The sequence below is a fragment of the Manacus candei genome, unplaced genomic scaffold, assembly GCF_025592945.1.
Source record: "Manacus candei isolate 608988 ecotype Guabito, Panama unplaced genomic scaffold, ASM2559294v1 h1tg000016l, whole genome shotgun sequence".
Taxonomy (NCBI): Eukaryota; Metazoa; Chordata; class Aves; order Passeriformes; family Pipridae; genus Manacus; species Manacus candei.
The window spans coordinates 8,776,036-8,798,338 of record NW_026138064.1 but is presented as its reverse complement, the minus strand read 5'-3'; the positions used below and the strand labels follow the sequence as shown (position 1 = coordinate 8,798,338).

General features: G+C 44.7%; 2 protein-coding genes across 3 annotated transcripts; both read right to left on the bottom strand.

Moving 5' to 3' along the window:
• Window positions 1-1,573: 1,573 nt before the first annotated feature.
• On the bottom strand, window positions 1,574-16,168 carry LOC127469001 (IgGFc-binding protein-like). Of its 2 annotated transcripts, XM_051782795.1 has the most exons (14): window positions 16,056-16,168; window positions 15,007-15,073; window positions 12,536-13,789; window positions 11,473-11,789; window positions 10,335-10,665; window positions 9,368-9,882; window positions 7,836-8,397; window positions 7,026-7,618; window positions 5,888-6,461; window positions 4,274-4,473; window positions 3,472-3,852; window positions 2,923-3,209; window positions 2,758-2,790; window positions 1,574-2,446 (listed from the first exon to the last, which is right to left on the bottom strand). In XM_051782795.1, exons 2-13 carry the CDS (start codon window positions 15,065-15,067, stop codon window positions 2,784-2,786), a joined length of 5,082 nt encoding a protein of 1,693 aa, XP_051638755.1. In that variant the 5' UTR covers window positions 15,068-15,073; window positions 16,056-16,168; the 3' UTR covers window positions 1,574-2,446; window positions 2,758-2,783. The 2 variants fall into 2 exon arrangements, with proteins under 2 accessions (XP_051638755.1, XP_051638754.1); XM_051782794.1 differs by lacking the exon at window positions 2,758-2,790.
• Window positions 16,169-17,713: 1,545 nt separating this feature from the next.
• Window positions 17,714-21,686, bottom strand: LOC127469014 (sushi, nidogen and EGF-like domain-containing protein 1). The gene is made up of 8 exons (XM_051782831.1): window positions 21,563-21,686; window positions 20,768-20,812; window positions 20,637-20,672; window positions 20,212-20,342; window positions 19,278-19,559; window positions 18,978-19,115; window positions 18,266-18,450; window positions 17,714-17,834 (listed from the first exon to the last, which is right to left on the bottom strand). The coding sequence occupies exons 2-8, from the start codon at window positions 20,802-20,804 to the stop codon at window positions 17,831-17,833; spliced, it is 813 nt and encodes a 270-aa protein (XP_051638791.1). The 5' UTR covers window positions 20,805-20,812; window positions 21,563-21,686; the 3' UTR covers window positions 17,714-17,830.
• Between the last annotated feature and the right edge of the window lie 617 nt (window positions 21,687-22,303).

Genomic DNA, 22,303 nt, shown 5'->3' with positions numbered 1-22,303 from the left:
TGAGAGAGAGAAGTTTGGTCTGTCTCATAACTCATCCTCTTTAGCAAACATTCCAGTCCCTTCAGACTGAGACACACTCCCAACCCTCCCCCCTCTGCCAAGCCCCTCCCCAACCCTGTGAACCCATCCTTGGAAACAACTCCCATACCAGCTTTTCCACTTTTGCCCCAAAAACCGGATCCACCACCCACAAAATTCAAGATTTTGAGGTAAAAAAAAGGAAGGCAAAAAATGGTTAAAAATCAGCTTCTTGCGGCACTTTTTTTTCAGGAGAATTCCAAGTTTTCTTGGCAAGACCCAAATTGTTGCACAAGTACCTGGGAATGTCGCCAGGTCCTCCTGGATTTCTGGGAAGTTTGGATCACACTGCCAAGGTTTTAGTATTTGTCATTATTTTTGAGGTGAGAATGAGGAAATCTGAGAACTTCCAGATCGGGGTGGGAGGCATCCGATATCCTGCTCCCATGGAGGTAAATGAGAGGGAATTGGGGGTCCCACCCCACAGTCTGAGTGGCCAAGAATCCATGTGGGAATAGACCAGGAATGGGGAAAAATGGGGGAAAAAAGAAGAGGGCCAATTCAACACTGAGAGGGCAGATGGGGGGGCAGGGGTTGGTGTGGGGTGTGGTGCCTCACACTTAAGTGTCATATTGCCCCAAACTTTGGGGTCAAAACACCCCACATTCTGGGGTCAAAACATCCCACAGTTGGGGGTCACAACACACCACACTTGGGGGTTGCAGTGCCCCCCATTTGGAGGTCACATTGCCCCATGTGTGGAAGGCATGGTGCCCCACAGTTGTGGGTTGCATTGCCCTACACTTGGAGGTCAAAGTGCCCCACAGTTGTGGATCAAAAGGACCAAAACTTGGAGTGTCACGATGTCCCACACTTGGAGGTCAGTGCCCAGTACTTTGGCGTAAGACCCCCCCACTCTTTGGGTTGCAATGTCCCATATGGGGATTGCAGTGGTCCACACTTAGGGTCATAATGCCCCACACTTATGGGTTACATTGTCCCTTACGTAGGAGTCACATTGTCCCACATTTTGGAGTCATGGTGCCCCCCTACTTTGGAGTCAAAATACCCCACATTTGGGGGTCACATTGCCTCTCTCTTTGGACACTCATTGCCCCACACTTAAGGATCACATTGCCCCACATTTTAGGGTCACAATGTCCCTCACTTGGGGGTCACAGTGCCCTACATTTTGGGGTCAAAATATCCCAAGCTTCAGGGTCATAGTGCCTCACACTTGGGGTCACGATGCCCTGTGCTTGGGTTAACGGTGCTCCACACTTCGGGTCACATTGTCCCACACTTTGATGTCAAGGCGCCCTGCACCTGGGGGTCATGTGTGCATGTTTTGAGGGTCAAATATCCCACACTTGGTGTCACAATGACCCACATTTTGGGGTCTCAGTATCACACACTTAGGGGTCACAATGCCCCACATTTTGGATTTACAATGCCCCACACTTTGGCCTAAAAACACCCCGCACTTTGTGAGTCACAGTGCTGCAGTCCAAAGGGGGGATGGGACCATGGCACCACATGGGTCCAGGACACGAGGAAGGGTGCAAGTAGAATCCTTTATTCAAGCATGCATGTGGTCTTTTATCAGCTTGGGAGGGGAAAGGGCCAGAACATAGGGTGGAGCATGGGACAGACAAGCGGGGGGACAAACTAGGATAGGGAAACAGGCAAAAGGGGGAGGCGCAGGGGAAGCGGGGAGCAGGCAAACTCATGGCAAGCCTGGGCATGTCCAGGCTGTGCACTGTGTAGTGTGAATACAATGAAACCACATAATAACAGTAAAGTCCATATAATAACTGTAAGGTCCATAAAATAAAATCCTGTCAATTGCTATATGTTTTTCTCCACGCCTAGAACTGTTCCATCACACCTTGGGGTCAGAATGCCCCAGACTTTGGGGTTGCAATTTGAATCACGTGAGGATCACAATGCCCCACACTTGGGGTCACAACCCTCCCCCCCCCCCCACTGAGAATAACATTGCCCCACACTTAGGGGTCAGCAGAGTACCTCATGCTTGGGAGTTGTACTCCCACACACTTTGGAATCGTTACCTCCCAGTTTTCAAAATTAACAAATAAACCTCAAATCCACCCTCAAAAAAACCCTTTAAAAGCATTTATTGATTGTTGTCCAATGGAAGTATAATTTTTATAGGGGAAAAAGCAGGGGGATTCGGGTCTTTTTGACCTGAATTTCATATTTTTTGAAGGTTCCAGAGGTCAGATGGGACACTGTGGCATCTGGATCCACATGGAGATGATCCTTTTGGGGAAAATCCAGGAAAATTTCATGGATTTAAGGCAAAATCCAAAATTTTCCTAAATCTGGGGCAATTAGAGCTGGACCTGCCTATGGGGCAGGATAGATGGGAGCGTCAACTTCCTGACGGATCTGGTGGGAGATGTGGCTGGAACAGAGAGAAAACTGCATCATTTTGGGCAGAAAAAAATTTTTGGCAAAACCAGGAATTATTATGCAAAATGGAATATTAATATATAAATAATAAGTAATTACTATGCAGAAGTGGGTCAATAATATGCAAAATGGCTTGATTTGGGGAAAAATGGTTCATTATTGGGCAAAAATGGCTCATTTGGGGGCAGAAATGGTAATTATTGTGCAACATGGCTCATTGTCAGGAAAAATATCTCATTATCGGGGAAAAAAAGGCCCATTATTATGAAAAATGGCTCATTTTTGGGCAAAAAGTTTGCTTACCAGGCTCGTTCCTGCAGGATCCCTCCTCAGTCGCTGCGGATGAAACCAGAGAAACTGGAAAATTTCTTCCAGAATCTGCCCATCCCCTCCCTCGTCAACATTATCCCCAAATTTCTGGATGAAAAAAACATGGATTTGGGGGTAAAAAAATTAAGACTTACTCACCATCCAGCAAAATCCCGGGATTTCCACATGTCCACCACCTCGCCAACACTTTGGGCATCACGTCCATCTGGAAGCTTCAGGTCATCTCTAGGATTTCCATTGAAATTGCCACAGGGGGCACACAGACGGGCGGCCAGGTTCGAAGCCACGGTGATGGTTGCCTCTCCATCACGAGTGACTGTGACAGACATCCCTGAACGATGGGTGACTGTGACATTCCCAGGGGATGAGGTCACAGAGACGGAGTCGGAGATAGTGGCGGGGAGGCGGGTGAAGAGGCCATTGACCTGGAAAATTCCAGACAATCCCAAAAAACATGGTAAACCCCTAGTTTTTCTTGGGTAAAAGGGCTCTAAATTGGGCAAAATCACTCTGTATTATCCATAATCACCCTTTTTCTTTGCAAAAATGGTTAATTATTGAGCATAACCACATTATTTTGGGTGAAGTAGTTCAGTAAGAGGCAAAATCTAATAAGATTTTTGCCCAGATCTCTCTAGAATGACCCAAACCACCCCGACATGCTTGCCTCTTGCCTTGCCCACTCACCCACACCTCCATGTTGCCATTGACGCTGACAACGCCCTCGCGGACAAAGACGATGGCAGCCGTGGCCGCTGGGACATTCATGTCATGACAGTCGCTGACTTCCACCACTACCTTGAACCAGTCAGGTGCCTCTTCATCGCAGAGGGCCGACACCTTGTAGGTGCCACTGGCCAACAGAAGCCCAGGGACACCATCAAAGGTGGTCAGGGTGGCTCCAGGTGTGATCTGGCAGTGACCTTCACTCTTGGTGCACACTTGTGACCCGTCATGGGTGGCACACACCTGATCCAGGTGACATTGCATATCCCGGCACACCAGTCCCCGCAATGGGTGACAATGGCATTCCTTGGAGCAGTTGTTGAAGGTGACAGTCTCTCCTGCCTGAAACAGGAAATCTCGAAGGTTATGACCCATCTCCCACATTTTGGAGAGTAATTCCCAAAGTCCAAGGGGGGGTAAATGTCAGAGAATGAGAAATTCAGGTGGATTTGGTGGATTTTGGGAAACTCAACTAGTTAATGGTAGTGTTTTCCCTGTTAGTTATAATTTTTTCCTGTTGTCTTTTTTTCCCCACTAACTGTCCATTTTCCCCATTAATTTTCTTTTTTTCTTTTCCTGGCTAATCCCCTATAACTTCTCCTTTTTTTCACCATCAGTTGTTCTTTTTTCCCCAAAATCCTCTGGAACCTCTCAGATGGGTCAGCCCAATCCCCAGATGGGTCAGCCCAACCCCCAGTCTGGCTCCCAGCAAACAAACCCCACCAATCCCCAGCCTCAATGGTCACCTGCCCCATTCACTGACCTTGAGATAACGTCCCATGTGGAAGCAGCCGCAGTGCTCAGGTGACACACAGGTTTCCCCATCGAAGACAAACCCCTCGTTGCACTGACACCCCTCAAAGCACCCCCAGGTGCAGGGGGCAGGGCCCACAAGGGCAGCGCAGGTGACATCGCAGGTGCGGGTGCAGAGCTCGTAGTGGCTGTTGGGGGGGCAGGACAGGGCTGGGGAAAAGATGGAAAAGCAACACTGTTGGCATGATTCCAAAATTGTGAGTGTTTTATTTGTCAAAATTTGTGGGTGTTCAGAAAAATATCAGTTTTGTGGTTTTTGTTTTTTTTTTTTTTTAATTTGACTTGGTTTTTTTTCCAGAATTGGAGGGGTCTTTCCCCAAAATTCGAGCATTTCCATCAAAACCTTTTCTTCCCAAAATTGGATTTTTTTTTTAAACTTGAGGGTATCATTCCAATGTGGCATTTTTACCCCATATTGAAGGGTTTTCAGTAAAATTGGATGTATTTACCAAAATTGGAGGGTTTTCTTCAAAATTTCAGTTTGGTTTTGTTTTTTCAAATTGGAGCTTTTTTTTACAAATCCAAATGTTTTTTACCAAAAATAAAAAGCTTTCTGCAATATTTTTTTTAAAATTGAAGTTCATTTTTTCAAAATTGGAAGAAAAAAATTTAAGATTAGAGGGATTTTTTCAAAATTTGAGTGGCTGAGGGAGCTGGTGCTGTTTAGCCTGGAGAAGAGGAGGCTCAGGGGAGACCTCATCACTCTCTACAACTCCCTGAAAGGAGGTTGTAGCCAGGTGGGGGTTGGTGTCTTCTCCCAGGCAACCAAGAGGGCATGGTCTTAAGCTGTGCCAGGGGAGGTTTAGGTTAAATATTAGGAAAAAAATTTTACAGCGAGAGTAATCAGACATTGGAATGGGCTGCCCAGGGAAGTGGTGGATTCACTATCCCTAGAGATTTTTAGGATGAGGGTGGATGTGGCACTGAGTGCCATGGTCTAGAAATCACAGCAGTGTTGGATCAAGGGTTGGACTTGATGATCTCGGAGGTCTTTTCCAACCCAGTTGATTCTATGATTCTATGACTTTTCAAGATATGTTTCAAATTATTTTTCAAAATGGGATTTTTTTTTGGAATTTGAGCCTTTTTTTTATGACTGGAAAGTTTTTATCAGAATGGCGGGTAATTTTTTCAAAATTAAAGGAATTTTTGCATAATGGGAGGATTTTTTTTTCCAAAATGGAAGGTAATATTTCTAAAATTTAAATTAGTTCTTTCAAAAATGGAGGACTCATTTTGAAATTTGATTTCTTCAAATTTTTAGATTTTTTTCAGAATGGGAGGGGGTTTTTTCAAAGTTTGAAAGAATTTTTGCAAAATTGGAGCGTTTGGCTTTTTTTTAATTGAGGGGAATTTTCCCAAAATTTGAGGGAATATTTTCCAAAATGAACAAGGGAAATTTTCCAAAACTGGAGAAATTTTTTCAAGAATTTTTTTTTTCCAAAACTGTAGGAAATTTTTCCAAAATTTGAGGTTTTCTTCCAAAATTTCAGGGTTTTTTACAGGAGAAAATGTGGCTTTTGAGGAAAATAGGTCTGAATTGGCGAAATCCCGCCTGACTTACGGCAGAACTCCTTCGTCCTCCATGGTTTAACCACAGCACCAGCAGCCTGACAGGCAGCGACATATGCCTGCAGCGCATGACACAAGGCACCACGGTCCCCTCCAGCAGCACAGAGATCGTGGACACAGTGAGTGAAATACTCCATGGGGCTGACGTGTGGGTGACATGCCTGGAATGGTCCCTCTGCATCGCGGATGATCCCACAGGATCCATTTCTGCTGTAGGATGCTGTATTGGTGACATCACACTCGCCACACATGCCGTCCTCACAGCCATCACTGCATGCTCCATCCTTCTCTGGAATCTTCCAGGAGGTGATGAATTCCTGAGTGTTTCCCGCTAGTGCCCCTGTGGGCAGCCTGAAGTCATCACTGGGGTCCCCGTCATAGTCACCACCTAACCCACAGAGCCGGCCACGATAGATGTTGGGGACAGTAATGAGCAGGAAGGTAGCAACGTTGTAGAGGACACGGACTCCCGCAGTGGTGTGGAGGACAATGTTATTCCCTTCTTGGCCAATGCGGAGTTTGTTGTCCTCCATCACTAGTGGGAGGGTGTAGCGCTCTGAGTCCACCTGGGTTGGGGACAGGGTGACACATTTGTGAAATGCAGTATAAGGTCACCATACCCCACTCCTTGGTGATGCTGTAGCCATGGAGGGAGACCCCCACGCTCCTTACCATTCCCATGTCACCATGGGAGTCACTGGTTCCCACTCCACAGTGACGGTGTATCGAAGGATGAACACCATCACCACATTGTCACTACGTCACTGTGGGGGTCTCCAGACCCTGCTCCACAGCAACAGTGCTCTGTCCACATGGACAACTGCTCTTTATTGCCACCTTCTTTATTGCCACCAAGTCATTGTGGGGGTCTCCAGATCCCGCTCCACAATATTGATGATGAACCCATGGGTTGACACCACCACCCTCTTCATAAATATATCTCTGTGAGGGTCTTCAGGCCCTGCTGCACAGTGATGGTGTACTCAAGGCTGAACATCTCCACCCTCCTTATCACCACTGCATCAACATAGGTGTTGCTGGATCCCCCTCCACAGGGACAATGTACCCATGGATGGGCACTGTCACCCTCTTCATTGTCACTGTGTCACCATGGGGCTCTACAAACTTACCTTCACCTCCCACCTCCGTCCCCGCTCCATGGTGACGGTGTACCCATGGATGGACACCACCACCCTCTTCATCGTCACTAGGTCACCATGACTGCCCGCTTCATGCTCCACCAACACTGTGAAGTTGACCAACCGTGGTGCCGGCTTGCACAGCTGTGCCAGGATGTAGGTGCAGGATCCTGGGATATTGAAGCTTCGTCCATCGAAGGTGACATAGTGGGGGTCCCCCGATACAACCAACCGGCCGTAACCAGTGGGGTGGCACCCCAACACCCCATCTTCCACCCGACACTCTTCATGAGCACCACAATATGCTTCCTGGCAGGTCACTGCACCATTGGCTCCACAGCGGCAGCGTTCCCGGCACGAGGGGTAAAACTCTATGTCCTTCTGGTAGTAGCGACCATGGTACTCACAGCCACACTCGGAGCGGGGGACACAGTCAGAGCCACTGAGGATGTAACCATGGTCACAGAAACAGCCTTCAGAGCAAGGTGAGTCGGGACAGGCAGCAGGGATGGAGGGGGTGAGGCAGGTGGGCTGGCAGGGGCTCCCACAAAGCTCATAGTGGGAGTGGGGAGGGCAGGAAAGATCTGGGGATAAAAAGAAGTACATAAGCAATGAGGACAATATCAAGAGGGAAGAGAAGTCCCTCCAAGAAGAAAGGAAAGAAAGGAGAAAGGAGAAAGGGAGGAAAGTAGGGAGGAAGGAAGGAGGGAAGGAAGGAAGGATGGAGGGAAGGAAGGAAAGAAGGAAAGAAAGAAGGAAGGAAGGAAGGATCCTGTTTGCCCCCACCCCACCCACACTCACCGCAGAACTCTACTGTCCTCCATGTCTCCACATCCACTCCATGACTCTGGCATGCGGTGACATAGGCGGCAACACCCTGACACACAGTGTCGCGGTGTCCCCTGTAGTGACAGGCGTCGAAGGCACAGTCTTGCAGGAATGGCTTCGGGTCAATGACACCATGACACTTCTGGAAGGGCCCCCCTGCTTGGGCAATCACCCCACAGTACCTGTCCCCACGGTATGGCTGCACTCGTGACGTGTCACACACTGGGCACTGGTCGCCACAACCAGCTGAGCACCCAGGGACATCCCCCACCTTCCAGCTCTCACCCAGCCGGGTCTCATCGGGGGCGTGGTGGCCACCTGGGGTGACAAAGTCATCCTCGGGGTCACCGTTGGCATTGCCACAGAGGCCACAGACTGCACCAGAGTAGGCTCTGGGGAGGATGGCACGAGCATAGCTGTACCAGTCAAATGTGACGGTGAGGCCGAAGTCAGTGACGACAAAGCCATGGACACCGCGGTGAAACACGGAAAAGTGGGGGTGGGTGAAGGGCAGGGACACGAAGGTGCCGTCCACCTGGAGGAAGGGGGAGGGAGACAAGGGGTGAAGACAAGAAGGAACTGTATTGAAATCATAGGTTTCTGATTTTATTTTATTATTGTATTTCTTATTTTAATTTTATTTTTATTTCTATATTTTTTATTTTATTTTGATTTGTAATTTTATTTGAAGGTTTATTTATTTTAATTTTTTAATCATATTTTTCTTTTGTTGATTATTTTTATTATTAAGTTTTTATTTTGTTTAATTTTTATATTTTTATTTATTTTTATTGTCATTTATTTTTATATCTTAATTTTATCTTAAATAATTTATTTTTCTTTTTATTTATTTTAATTGTATTTTTATCTTTTTGAGTTGTTCTTATAATTCATTTTCAATTTTGGTTCAATTTACTTTTTTATTTTCTGTTTATATCTGTTTATCTATTTTTATTTTTGTCTCATTTAATTGTACACTTTATTTTCTATTTTATTTTCTCTTCTTTTTATTTTTTACTTCTATTTTTTTATTTAATTGTTATTTTTAATGTTTATTTTATTATTTGATTGCAGTTTTTTTCCTATTTATTTTTTTAGACAAACTTCTAAACATATCAAAAATGTGAGGTTTAACCCCAAACTCCCTTCTCAGGGCTTCAACCTAGAGGTGCTGGGCAGAAATTAAATTTGAATTTGGGGGGATACAATGGAGGAATTTTAGGAGGGGGAAATGGGGACTTACAGGATAAAAAAAAAATAATTTGGAGGAAAAAATAGAAAGTTTGGGGGGGAAATGAGGAATTTGCAGTAAAAAAGGGTACTTTGGGGGGGAAAATGAGGAATTTGCAGTAAAAAAGGCTACTTTGGGGGGGGAAATGAGGAATTTGCAGAAAAGAAAGGGCTTTTTGGAGGGAAAAAGGTAATTAGAAGGGGGAAAAGGGGAATTTGGGGGAAAAAAAGAGAGGGAATTCAGGGGTGAAAATGATTTTTTAGTGTCCACCCACCTTGACCTTGCGAGGGTGCTCCTGGCTCATGCTGATGACGCTCCCATAGACCTCCAGGGTGACGGTCTTGGTGAAGCTTACGGCGCGGCTGCCGCGGTGGTTGTTCTCCACAGTGACATTGAAGGGGACCAGCATGGGTTTGGGGGTGCAGAGGGCAGCAAACTGGTAGATGCAGGAGCCTTGGAAGTCAAACCTCTTCCCATCAAAAGTTGTGTAGTGTGGGTCACCTGTCCCGATGCAGGTGTAGTGCTTGTTGGGTTCACACTTGGAAATGCCGTTAACTGTGACACATTTCTCCTGTGATTTACACTTTCCTGGATTACATTTCACTATCCCTGTGCCCTCACACCGACACCGCTTATGGCAGCTACTGTCTTCCCAAAATTCCTCATGGAGCTTGTAGAAGCGATTGTTGTGGAAACAAGAAGAGGTGGTGCTGGAGGTGCTGGAAGTGCTGGAGCTGCTGGAGGTGCTGGAGGTGTTGGAAGTGCTGGAGGTGCTGTTTGCATTGATGCCTGTAAGGGATTTAAAGTCTGTGAGACACCCAAGACGAGTGGACCTCAGGAAATCCCCAGTGTAATTCCATGTGTTATTGACATCCAGAGTCAGATCAGTGGGACTTTGGGGTGTTTTAGTGTGAAAAGACCAATGCAAACCTTCCCCATAATGGAGGTGTTGGTCACATGGACACTTAAAAGGAACTGGTGTTCATGGGACATCCCAGAGGGACACTCTCAGGAAAATCGCACCATAATTCCATCTATTTTGGGCACCTGTCCCAGATCAGGTGGGTTTTGGGGTATTTTAGGATGAAAAGACCATCACAACCTTTCCATGTGCTGAAGATGTTGATTACGTTGACACCTATAAACACCACCATTGCTCTAGGCAGATCCCTGAAACTGAATTCCCACATACATCCTCTTCTCCCTTTCCCAAGATCCTTGGAAGCCCCACATGAACTCACCACACCCCTCTGTGTCCCATGGAGTCTCCTGGTCTCCACAGTCTTTCTGGCATGAAGGATCTCTCCAACTTTCTGCCCAACCTTCATCACCTTCACCAGGAATACCATTAGGAACCATTGCCTCATCCTCTGTATCCTCATTGAAGTTACCACACAGGCCACAGGTGGCCCCAAAATAGCTGCTGGGCACTGCCACCATGATGACCTGGTCCTCATCATAGGTCACCTGCAGCCCAAAATCTGTCTGGAGGATGGTCCGACCCTCATTTTGAAAAATCCGGATTTTTCCAGCTTCCAGGGTGACTGGAAGGTCGGTGGATTTGTTGTTGACCTGGTAGAGTGGAAAGAGGGGGAGGAGGAGGAGGAGAAGTGTTAAAACTCAGTGGATGGTTCACAAAACAGAAGGAAAAGTGACTTTCAGAATAATCAATTTTCATTAAAATCAGAATTTTTGCCCCAGTTCCACAAAATCCAAACCAAGAAAAGCTTTTCTACACTTTCTGAGCTTAAGATCTTGTTTGTGTGGAGGTCGTGTTTGGAAGTAATGACATCCCACCCAGAAAAATTGAGAGTTGTGTCACCTAGACTTCATTTTTGACAGATTTCTTTGTGTTTCATGAATCTCATGGAGAAATCTGACCTTAATATTGGCTCATATCCTTAAAAATTGCCTTTTTTTCTGGGATTTAACCCCAACATGAAGATAGGTTGGTTGGAGAAATCTGGAGTCAGGGATGAAACACCTCTTCCTTGTTTGTGACTTGATTGGGAATGGAAAAATTCCCAAAATTCTGTGGGCTTGGTGGTTTCAAATTTTAAAATTGCCTTTTTTTTCCGGAATTTAACCAGAAGTGGATTTAACCTGGAGTGGGTTGGAGGCACCTCAAGTTGGGGATAAAAGACCTTCTTCTTGGTCTTTTGGGTTGTTTGGGATGGAAAACCAAAAATCAAAATTCCATGTGTTTGATAGTTGTACTTATTTTTTAAGGCCCACATCAACACTGCAGTGATTTATACTCTTCCATTTTTTTGTGTGTTTTTCCTAATTTTTTAAGGTCAAACTCACCTGGAAAGTTTTATCCACTGAGAATAAATGGTTTTATCAGTAATGATGGATCCAACACCTGGGGAAACTCACCTGGATGGTCCTGCCCCCCCCAGCACGGATGGAGACATTGTAGGCGTAGACATAGACGTTGGCCAATGGTGCCTCAGAGCGATCCTGGCTCCACCCCTCTTCCACGGAGAAGGGCTCCAGGGTGGGGTCGGCCCCGCAGTATCTGGTCAAGGTGTACTTGCAGCCTCCATGGATGGACACAGGGGCCCCGTCAAAGGTGTGGTACTGCAGGGATGGGGAGCCAGTGCAGGTGCCCAGATAATCGTGACGGCAGATGGGCGCGCCCTTGTCCAGGTGACAGGTCTCCTTGGGGCGGCACTGCACCTTTCGGCAGGGGTCTGGGGATTTATTAATGACGAGTGATTAATTGGTATTAATTAATTCTATTACTGATATGCTTAATGATCCATTTCAGAGATTTCACAGAATATTTGGAGTTCCAAGGGACCCTAAGGATCATCAAGTCCAACGCTTAAGTGAATGGTCCTTTACTTATATGTTATGCAGTATTTATTGATTGCATTTATTTATATTTATGTATATTTTTTCTAAATTATCTGTATATCTCTATATATTCTTTATACATTCATTTATATATTAATTATCTACTCACATTTGCTTACATATTTCTATTATAGTATAGCATTATTATAAATATCATACTTTTATATAATTCTAGTTAATTTAAAAATATACATGTATCACTGGAATGTATTTTTATTATATATACTTAATATATTGTATATTAAATTTATTAAATTTAATATTTATTATATTTATCTCTAATATTTATATATTCTCTATATATTATTTATCTACATTTAGAGACAGTAATTTTTATGTATTATTTATATATTTATGTCTCTGTTGATCCTTATTTATTTAAATATATTACAAGTAGTTCTTTTGCCATTATTCTTATAGAGTAATATATTAATTTGTATGTAATGAATGCTGTCATTTATATAATTGCATGATTATATATTTTTATAATTAGATTTAATTAACCATAATTACTATAGCTGTTATTTATATCCATATAATTATAGATTATTTATTGATATCAAAGTCCCCCTCCACTCACCACTGTCACAGGCTCCCTCTGCTCCATAGCGTTTCCCTTCCCCTGTCCCGATGCTCCATGCCCCAAATGCCGCTGTCTCATGCTCCACCCGATGGATTCCAAATCCGCTTCCCAAATTTATCCCAATCCACGAATATTCTGTCCCAGGGACTGGTTCCCATGCTGTGCTCCCTAGTGGCCTCTGATTCAGCAGTATTCTGGAAGTTTCCGCTGTCTTGGCTACCAGCAGTACACGGTTGTCATATCCTTCCAGCGTGACAATGCCATAGGAGTTGCAGTAACTGGTGACATCGGGAACGGTGACAAAAAATGGCATAAAGGTGACCCCACCACTATTTCTGCCATTCCCCAAAAGAAAAACCTGGATCCCGGCATCAGAAGTGAGGAACAAGCCCTTTCCTGACTGGGCACCATAGAGCACTGCGTGGTTGGGTTGTAATTCTCGTGTGGTCTCGGTGACCTCACCGTGACCCTTGACCAACGTTGGTTGTGCAGCAGAGATGTAGGCTACATTGGATTGTCCCCGGAAGGGCACTGGTGGCACGATGAAGGTTGTCCCCCACTGGGTGATGGGGCGGAGCTGTTCCACCATGTGATCACAACGGCTCAACCTGCCCACACATGTGTGGCCGCTGAAGATGGCAATGGGTCTCTGAGCTACAACCCGTGTTCCAGAAAGATCTGCCGCGCTCTGGATCTGTGCCGCTTGAAACGGCTCCAGCAGGATGGTGATGGTGGAACCACGTGGGTGCAACTTACCACGGAAGGTGACGTCGGCATTGAGGTGAACATTGACTGTGGTGGGTTGATCCCAAGTGGCCACTACGAATTGGGAATAGTGGGCGGGGCCAGGGCTTGGGGTGACCACGTGGTATTCTGTCCCCCATCTGTGGACTGGGATAATGACAGCAGAGTCAGCTGCAGAGGGTTTGTCGTTTATCATCACTGTGGTGACAGCAGCAGTGGTCTTCACCACCACGGCGTTTTCAAAAAGTTGGCTTCCCACCATCTCAGCTTGGGGTGGGATCTTCACCAGGATTGGTTGGTTAGCAGCTGCCTGTACCGTCATCCGTAATCCAGGTCTTTTCATGGAAATGGTGGCGGTGGTGGATGGGGAGGGGCCAGTGAGAAGGAGGAGGCGGAAGTCGCTGCGGAGGGTGCGTTGGTCCCCATTCTGCTGGAAGGCCACCAGGAACTCCTCTCCCAGGTGAGGTGGTGACATGACAGAGGTGACATGGAAGGCATGGAGGAGAGCTGTGGGGAGGGGAGGAAGAGAAGGAACTGGATGAAGGGGAGGAAGACTAGGGGTGGTTAATTTGATAGATTATTGATTTGATGGATTATTATTTTGATGGATCATGGATTTGATGGATTATTGATTTGATGGGATTTTGGTTCAATGGATTATTGATTTGATGAACTATTGATTTGATTGGCTTGATTGATTTGATGAACTGTTGATTTGATGAACCTTTTATTGAGGAGTTTTGATTGGTTTGACGGATTTTTGATGGACTATTGATTTTATGGATCATTGATTGACGGTCTATGAATTTGATGAACTATTAATTTCATAACTTGATCAATTTGGTGGATTATTGATTAATGGATTATTAGTTTGATGGGTTATTGATTTGATTGACTTTGAATTTGATGGAGCTTTGATTTGATAGACCATTGATTTGGTGGGTCATTGATTTCATGGATTATTTATTCAGGTTATTGAACCAATGGATTTATGGACTAGTGGATTATTAAATTGATGGACTTTTTATTGGACAGACTACTGACTGATGGGCTATTAATTTGATGGGTCATTGGCTTACTGAGTCTTTGATTTGCAGGATTATTGATTTTATAGACTGTTGATTTAATTTGATTTGATTTGATGGGATATTATTTTGGAGAAATAAAAATTTGAATCAACATTTGTCTGATGACTTGATGAATTATGGATTTGATAGACTTGATTGATTTGATAGACTGTTAGATCATTGATTTTATGGACTGTTAGTTTGATGGACTACTGATTTGATGTATTACTAATTTGGTGGAATATTGATAAAATAGATTGAATGTACAGTTTGATGATTATTTATTTGACAAACTGTTAATTTGATTGAGTATTTTTAATGTAATTGACTATTAATTTGATGAAGTATTGATTTGTTAGATCATTAATTGGATGGACTTTCAATACACTGCATTTTCCAGATGAGAGAATAAACTCCATTGATCTGAACAAATATTTAACTGATTAGACTAATCTGCTAGATCATCATTAACAGAAACAAACAATTTGAACAATTACAAATTTGACAAAACCCCAATTAATTTCTTGGGCAAAAGATGGCGATTTGGACCTAGGAAACCCTTCTTTGGGACTGGAAAACCCTGATTTTGAGGCAAATTCATTATCTGAGGGGAATCTTGCAGCTTCTGGGGCATTTTTCCACCCAGCTGGAACTTACCCCAGAACATGACAATCCAGAACCAGTGTGGCACATCTGCTTTTCCCAGGTTGCCATCCATGATGCTCTGGGTGCAAAAGGCAAGAAAACAGTCAAATTCTCAGATTTTTTTAAATCTCACTAGAATTTGCACCAAACTCACTCACTTTTTGACCTAAAACTCACAAATCCCCAAAATCTGTGGTTTTCACCCTTGCACTCATCCCAAAAAGGGGTGTTCTGTTGAATGTGCCCCTAAAAATCTGATTTTGTCACTCACATAATCCCCCAAAGCCACTACTTTTACTACACATATTTAGACATCTACACTTTAGTGCACCTGACCCCAAAACAAGTTTTCTGGGGGACATTTCTATATGCCCTCCCCCACCATTCAAGATCCCTTTGCTTCTTTTTCCCCTTTCCTCCCTTTTCATTTTGGCCATTTCTAATTTTTTCCTGTTTTCCTTTTCCCCTTATTATCTTCATTCTCTTGTTTCTTTTGCTCCATTTTCCCCTCCCCCCTTTTTCCTCAATCTCCTTTTGCACTCTAATCCCATTTTTCTCCTTCCCTCCCCTTTTTTGCTTTTCCATTTGTTTATCTTTTTTCCCTTTCCTCTCCCTTTTTCCTCTTTTCACTCATTTCCTCTGCTTTTTTCCCTTTCCTCCACTTGTTTCCTTTCCCCCCACTTTTTCCCTTTTCCTCCACTTTCCCTATTTCCCCCTCTTTTTCTTCACTGTTTTCCCTTTCCTCCCCCTTTTTCTTTTCCTCTCTTTTTTCTGTTACTTGCTCTTTTACCCCTTTTCCTCCCTTCTTTCTCTTATTTCCCCTTTCTGCTCTTTTTCCTTTCCTCCCTTTCCCCCCCCCTTTTTCCCTTTCCTCCATCTTTCCTGCTCTTTTTTCCCCCAAATCCCCTCACACATCTTCCAATCCCACTGTTCTAAGGACCAGAACCAGAGCTGAGGAGGGTGAGGGGAGGAATTTCAGGAATTTCCAGGTGGATTTTCCCGATTTGGAGGTTTCCTGCCAGAAAGAAATTATCAATTTTTAGATGTAGTTTTGCCCTTACCTGCCTCTGGCCCCGTTATATTCCCAAATTAGCTTCGTATCCCCAAAGAGCTCTGTTTTATCCCCAAATCTGTGATGAAAACACAATCCCAGGGCAGCAGCTCTGGCTCCTCCCTCAATTATTTTTTAATTTTGGCAGAAGAACAGGGAAAAAAATGACTAATCCAGGCACCCTTGAGGGACCACCCCACCCAATGCCTTGACATAATTTTTGGCCGGAAAAGGTGAACAGGGGAGAAAAACAGGGTTTTTTATTGAAACTAATGCAAACAATTGGCATTACCAAATATAAAGTTGTGGTTTTTTTGGAAGATGAGGTTCAAATTTTCCCAAAACAACAAGTAGAAATCAGGGGAGGGCAAAAATAGGGAAGGTTAGGTATTTTTTGCAGAAATGGCAGGGGATGATTGGTGTAAAAAAGGGAGGAGGGGAAGGGAAAAAAATCATTTTGTGGAATCAAAACGATTGAGTGGCCAAGATCAATGGTATGCGGTACAAGGGGAAGTGCTGGATCCCATCCTTGGGTCACAAGACCCCCCTGCAATGCTACAAGCTGGGGGCAGAGTGGCTGGGAAATTGCCAAGTGGAAATGGACCTGGGGGTCAACAGGGGCTGAATATGAGCCAGCAGTGCCCAGGTGGCCAAGAAGGCCCATGGCATCCTGGCTTGGATCAGGAATAGTAAGGCCAGCAAGAAACAGTGCAGTGACTGTACCCCTGTCCTGGGCAAAAATGAGACCACACCTCAAATCCTTGGGTCAGTTTTGGGCCCCTCATGGCAAGAAAGACATTGAGCAGTTGGAGCATGTCCAGAGAAGGCCAATGGACCTGGGGAAGGGTCTGGAGCACAAGTCTGGTGAGGAGCAGCTGAGGGAGCTGGGGATGTTTGGCTTGGAGGACATTCAGGGGAGACCTCCTCATGCTCTGAACTACCTGACAGGAGGTTGTAGCCAAGTGGGGGTCAGAGTCTTCTCCCAGGTAACCAGCAATAGGACAAGAGGAAATGGTCTCAAACTATGCTAGGGGAGAATCAGGTTGGGTATTAGGAAGAATTTCTTTGCAGAAAGGGTGGTCAGGCACTGGAAGTGGCTGCCCAGGGAGGTGGTGGAGTGACCAAGTTTGGAAGTGTTCAAGAAATGATGGGATGTGGCACTCAGTGCTCTGGTCTAGTTGACCAGGTGGTGTTTGGTCGAAGGTTGGGCTTGATGATCTTGGAGTTCTCTTGCAATCTTAATTATTCTGTGATTCTGTGAATGGGAGTGAAGGGGTAAAGTTTTGTCTTGCATGCCTTGTGTTATGTCAGAGTGTGTTGTAGGAGCAACAGTTTTGGCGTATTGTCCTAGTTTTTGTGTTGTTTGTGTTGTGTGGCACGGGGAGTGCTGGGCGTGCGTGGTTTCATGTTGGAGCGTGTTGTGGGTGCAACATTTTTGGGGGAGGTACCATATTCTGTGTTATGCACAGGTACTGTGTGAACTTGACTTCATACAGTGCAAAAACTCATTAATTAACACCCAAAAAGGCACAAAGGAATGAACTCCAGCACATTTCACCCAAAGCCCCTCAGATCCCCTGGAACTGTGGGAACAGTGATTGTGACATGGCTGTGATGATGTCACCATGGGTACCATGGCTGTGATAATGACATGGACACTACAATCAATGTCTTGGATGTGATTTTATTGCTCTGGTAGAGGAGGACATGACCTTGACCTTCCAATTGACTTCATTGAAGACAGTGGTGGTAATGGGGATGTCCCTCTGTCCCAGCCCCCTAGATTCACCTACAGGAGACATCAAGAGCCCAAGAAGAAAAATCGCTTCCCCCCCCAAAAAAAATCCCCATTTCCTCAAAAAGTTCCCAGTTTCCCCCCAAATTCCCCAATTTTCTCCCAAATTCCCAATTTTAAAAAAATTCCCCAGTATTCCCCCCAGAATTCACAATTTTGCCCCAAATTCTAAAATTATTCCATAAAATCCCCACTTTCCCCCCCAAAATTCTCAATATTACATGTCCAAATACTCACTTTTCACCCCAAATTCCCAATTTCCCTGAACAAATTCACCATCTTTTCCCAAAATCCCCAATTTTCCTCCCAAAAGCACAAATTATCCCCCAAAATCCCCTCTTTTTCTCTCTAACTCCCAAATTATCCCCCCAAGTTCCCACTTTTCCTTGAAATTCCCAATTTTCCTCCCCAGAATTCCAACTTACAACCAGCAGTCACTGTCCTCGTTCACCTTGGGAGGGTCCACACCCGTCAACTGGAAGTTGTCCACTCGGAAGGCCCAGCGCCCTGGGACATTGACATTGGAGGTGGAAGTGATGTTGATGATGGCATCTGTCTGGGATCCGGGAATGTTGTAGAAGTTGGTGTCATCACCGCTGTTGAATCCCGCCTGGAAAATTTGGGGGGAATTTGTGGGGACTGACCCCACCCAAGGGGGTGTTGGGACCCCAAAATTATGTTAGGAGGTGAGCACTGACTGTTGGTGGCCCTCAAAAATGTTATGGACCAAATCCATGACCTCCACCATCATGATGAGCCTCTTCAGAAGATGGGTGGGACAACCTCAATCTCCCCCCAAATCACTGTGGGCCAATCTCTGACATTCATCATAACTATCTCTGGACAATGGACTGGACCAACCTCTGACCTTCATCATCCTCCTCCCCAGAAGATAGGATGGGCCAACCTCTGACCTTCATCATCATCTCCAGAAGATGGGACAGGACATCCTGGACTTCCCCTTAAAAATATTTTGGGCCAATCCCTAGTCTTCATCATCACCACCATCATCATCATCATCATCATCATTGTCATCATCATCCTCAGAAGATGGGATAGGCCAATCCCTAACCTTCATCATCATGCCCAGAAGATGGAGTGGGACGTTTTCCTCCTCCTCCCCCCCTCCCCACCTACATGTGCTGCAATCCCTCCAAGCCCCGTTTCAGCATCCCCGTCACTCGCCGCTCCTGTGGTCCACTGGATGTCCCAGTAGTTTAGGATGATGAAGAATGTCTTGGAGTCAGTAGTCAGGACAGCCTGGAAGGTGTTGCCCTATGGAAAAGGTCACAGAGGTCAAGGACTGGTCATGGAGGTAAGGATTGGCTGTGGAAGTAAAGGGTGGGTCATGGATACCAAAGATAGGTTGGTCACCAAGGCCACCAAGTGAGTCACAAGAGCCAATGAGTGACTTCCATGCCCCAGCCACAGACTCACCTTTGTGGAGGTGGAGCCGTAGTAGGCCACGTGGTCCCAGGTGGCCACAAAGGCCCAGGTGGCAGTGAAGAGGGTTTCGGGGAAGTACTGGTTGATGTCTCGGCTGATGTCCCCCAGCAGCACCTCATTGGTGGTCTGACGGTAGAAGATATCCCCACCCAGCACGTTGTCGACATCTGCCCAGTAAGGGGCCACGAAGGAGCGCCCATCCACCAGTGGGAAGGGATCGGGGGTGTATTCTCTGACAGGTTCATCAAAGGAGATCACCCCATTGTTGTTCACCTGCAGGTGACACCAGGAAGGGATGGGGACAGGGGTTGGGGGTGCATCATCTTGACTTGGGGTGTGGACATGGACTATACAAGGGCCCCAAGACTCACCACACACAGGACTTCCCAATACCTACCAACCCCCTAAGGCCCACCACTCACAGGCCTCCCCCCCAAGACCCACCAGCCATAGAAATGCTCTCTCACAGGACCCCCAAATGCCCCTAGAACCCCCCAAAACCCACCAACCACAAAAGCACCCAACACCCCCCAACCCCATCAAGACCCACCCCTCGGGGACCCTCCCAAAACCTGCTACTCATAGGACTCTACAACACTCACCAACACCCCAAGACCTACTACCCACAAGACCTCTCACCACCCATCACCCACAGGACCACCAAGGACCACCCGCCCAACACCCACAATCCACAGGACCCTCCAAACCCCTCCAAACCCTCCAGTACTCCCCAACCCTCTCAAGACCCACCTGAAGACTTTTCAATGCCCCAAAACAAACTCCTCTATGAACTCAAACTGGGTTGAATTTGGAGAAGGGAGTTTGGGGGTAGGGACACAGACAAGTGAAAAATGAAGCAGAAACAGAGAGAAAATTGGGAAAAATGGAGGAAATTCCCCAAAATCTTGAATTTCCAGTGACCTACAAAGAGAGCTTCATGGGTTTTGCCATAGAAGGTAAAGGGAGTGAAGAGGGCGATCCTCTCAGATGTCCCATCATCATGTTTGGGATTCGTCTGGTCCCCCTGGTCTGGTCCGTAGGGATAGAGCAGGGACCCTGTGGCAAAATCAAGATTTGGGAACTCTCCCCTCAAAAAACATCTAACTATATGGATACTGAAGTGAAACATGCCAAATTTGGGGTTTCTGTGTTCTTGGATACCTAAAAATGGGTTTGTCTGCTAAGATGTGATCAAGGTGAAACTGGGGTGTTAGGGAATTACCCCATGGAGATTACATAAGGAACATATAGATTTGGGGAGAAATAATGGGAAAATGGTATAATGGGGGTTAGAGAAAGCTTGTTTTAGGTGGAAATAGTGGGTTTTAAGGCAAAACCTGTCAAATTCACCTTTTTCAGATGAGGTGTTGGTGTCCACAACAGATCCTGGAGAAGAAAAGGGGGGAAGGGAGTGGGAAGAAATGAGTCAATCCATCATTCCCCAACAGGGATGAAAATTATAACTATTTTTCAGAATTTACCCAAAATCAGGAGGAGGAAAACACCAGAGGGTAACATCCTCGACCCTAAAAAAAATGTGAAAATCAGGGAAAATTTAAAAAAGATAAACCAACAAAAAATCCCTAAACCACAATCCCCCCAAAAAGTCCCAGAAAGTGATGAGGGTCTGGAGGCAAAACAAAGCAATAATGAGGGTCTGGAGGCAAAAAAATCCCACTTTGAAACACCATCCAGGCTCTTTTCCCAGGAATGTTTTGTGGGAGGCAGGGGGAATGTGTTATTTTAAACACTTCTTTAACTAAGTGAAGTATTTGGAAAGTTGGCATTTTAATTTTATTATCTTTAATTTATTTTCCAGTATTCATGTAATTTAATTTTGGTGGTTTCCTAATTTAATTTTTTTATTTTTAATTTAATATCATTGAACTTTAATTGAAGTTTTCAATTTAATTTTATTTCATTTAATTTTAAATTTTTAGTTCTAATTTAATTGACTATTTATTTGACTTTTTAATTTAATTTGATTTTTATGTATTTTCTATTCATTTTGATTTTTAATAAATTTTTATTTAATTGAATCTTAAGTGTTTGCCCTTTGTGTGCACAAATTGAGGATTTTTGCCATTTTTGTGCACAAATACATGATTGTTTGCCCTTTTTTTAATGCATAAAATCAGGATGTTTTTGTCCCTTTTCATGCATTTTTAAGTAATTTAAAGAGAGAAAGCTTTCTTAATCCATGAAATATAAGGAATTTAAAGAGAGAGGATTCCAGGGAATGACTGAAATCCTCATCAGAATAAAAGTTCCCTCACCTGGATTCCGATGAATAGAAGAACCGGGGCCTGAAAATGAGCTCCAACACCTAAAAATGCTGGGGTTTACCTCATCCAGATCCTTCTTTTATCAAAAAAGCACGGAAATAGGGAATTTGCCAACTTCCCGCCCACCCAAGCTCTCTGAGCTCTCCCAGGATTTTTTAGAAAGGGGTATTTGAGTTCACGAGTTGTGGATTTTTGGCTCCTCCAGATTCTTTCTTTCTTTTTTTTTTCTTAAGCACAGACAAGCCTCTTTATGAATAATTTTGGGGTTCTGGAGACACCTCTGGATCCCTCATCACTTCACAGGGTTTTTTACTCCCAAAATAGTAAATTTCAGGAATTTCAGGATGGGGGATTCTGGGTTTCTTCTCTGCTGAGCAACAGCCTCCCCCTGCCAAAAAAACAAACCACCAAAAAACAAACCCTCCATGACTTCCCTTAGTTTTGGGGTTATTTTATGGCATTTACTGCGGAGAGAAGAAAAAACCCTCAATCCCTGCATGTTAGGACTTTCAAGAAGTTCTCCATTATTTTCTCATTTCTTCTCATTTTCTGCTTTTTTCAGGGGAACTCCCATCCCCTGATTTAATTTTCCTAAATGAAAAAGTCCTTTTAAAATTATTTGTTTATTATTTTGAGACTAAAAAATAAATCTTTCTTATGTATTTTGGCTTTTTTTTCCAGGATAGGGGGAGAGAGGAGAAAAGCCCTTATGCACTGGAATTCTATTTTTTG

Excerpts from the sequence above, each read along its gene's own strand:
- LOC127469001 (XM_051782794.1), bottom strand. The coding sequence starts at position 15,067 with ATGGATGGCAACCTGGGAAAAGCAGATGTGCCACACTGGTTCTGGATT. Across the intron at positions 6,462-7,025 it reads GACGGAGGTGGGAGGTGAAG|GTGGACTCAGAGCGCTACAC; the intron begins GTAAGTTTGTAG and ends TCCCCAACCCAG. Across the intron at positions 3,853-4,273 it reads ACATGGGACGTTATCTCAAG|GCAGGAGAGACTGTCACCTT; the intron begins GTCAGTGAATGG and ends TTCCTGTTTCAG.
- LOC127469014 (XM_051782831.1), bottom strand. The coding sequence starts at position 20,804 with ATGTTACCCTCTGGTGTTTTCCTCCTCCTGATTTTGG. Across the intron at positions 20,673-20,767 it reads TTTCCTCCTCCTGATTTTGG|GATCTGTTGTGGACACCAAC; the intron begins GTAAATTCTGAA and ends TTTCTTCTCCAG. Across the intron at positions 19,560-20,211 it reads AAACCCATGAAGCTCTCTTT|GTGAACAACAATGGGGTGAT; the intron begins GTAGGTCACTGG and ends TGTCACCTGCAG.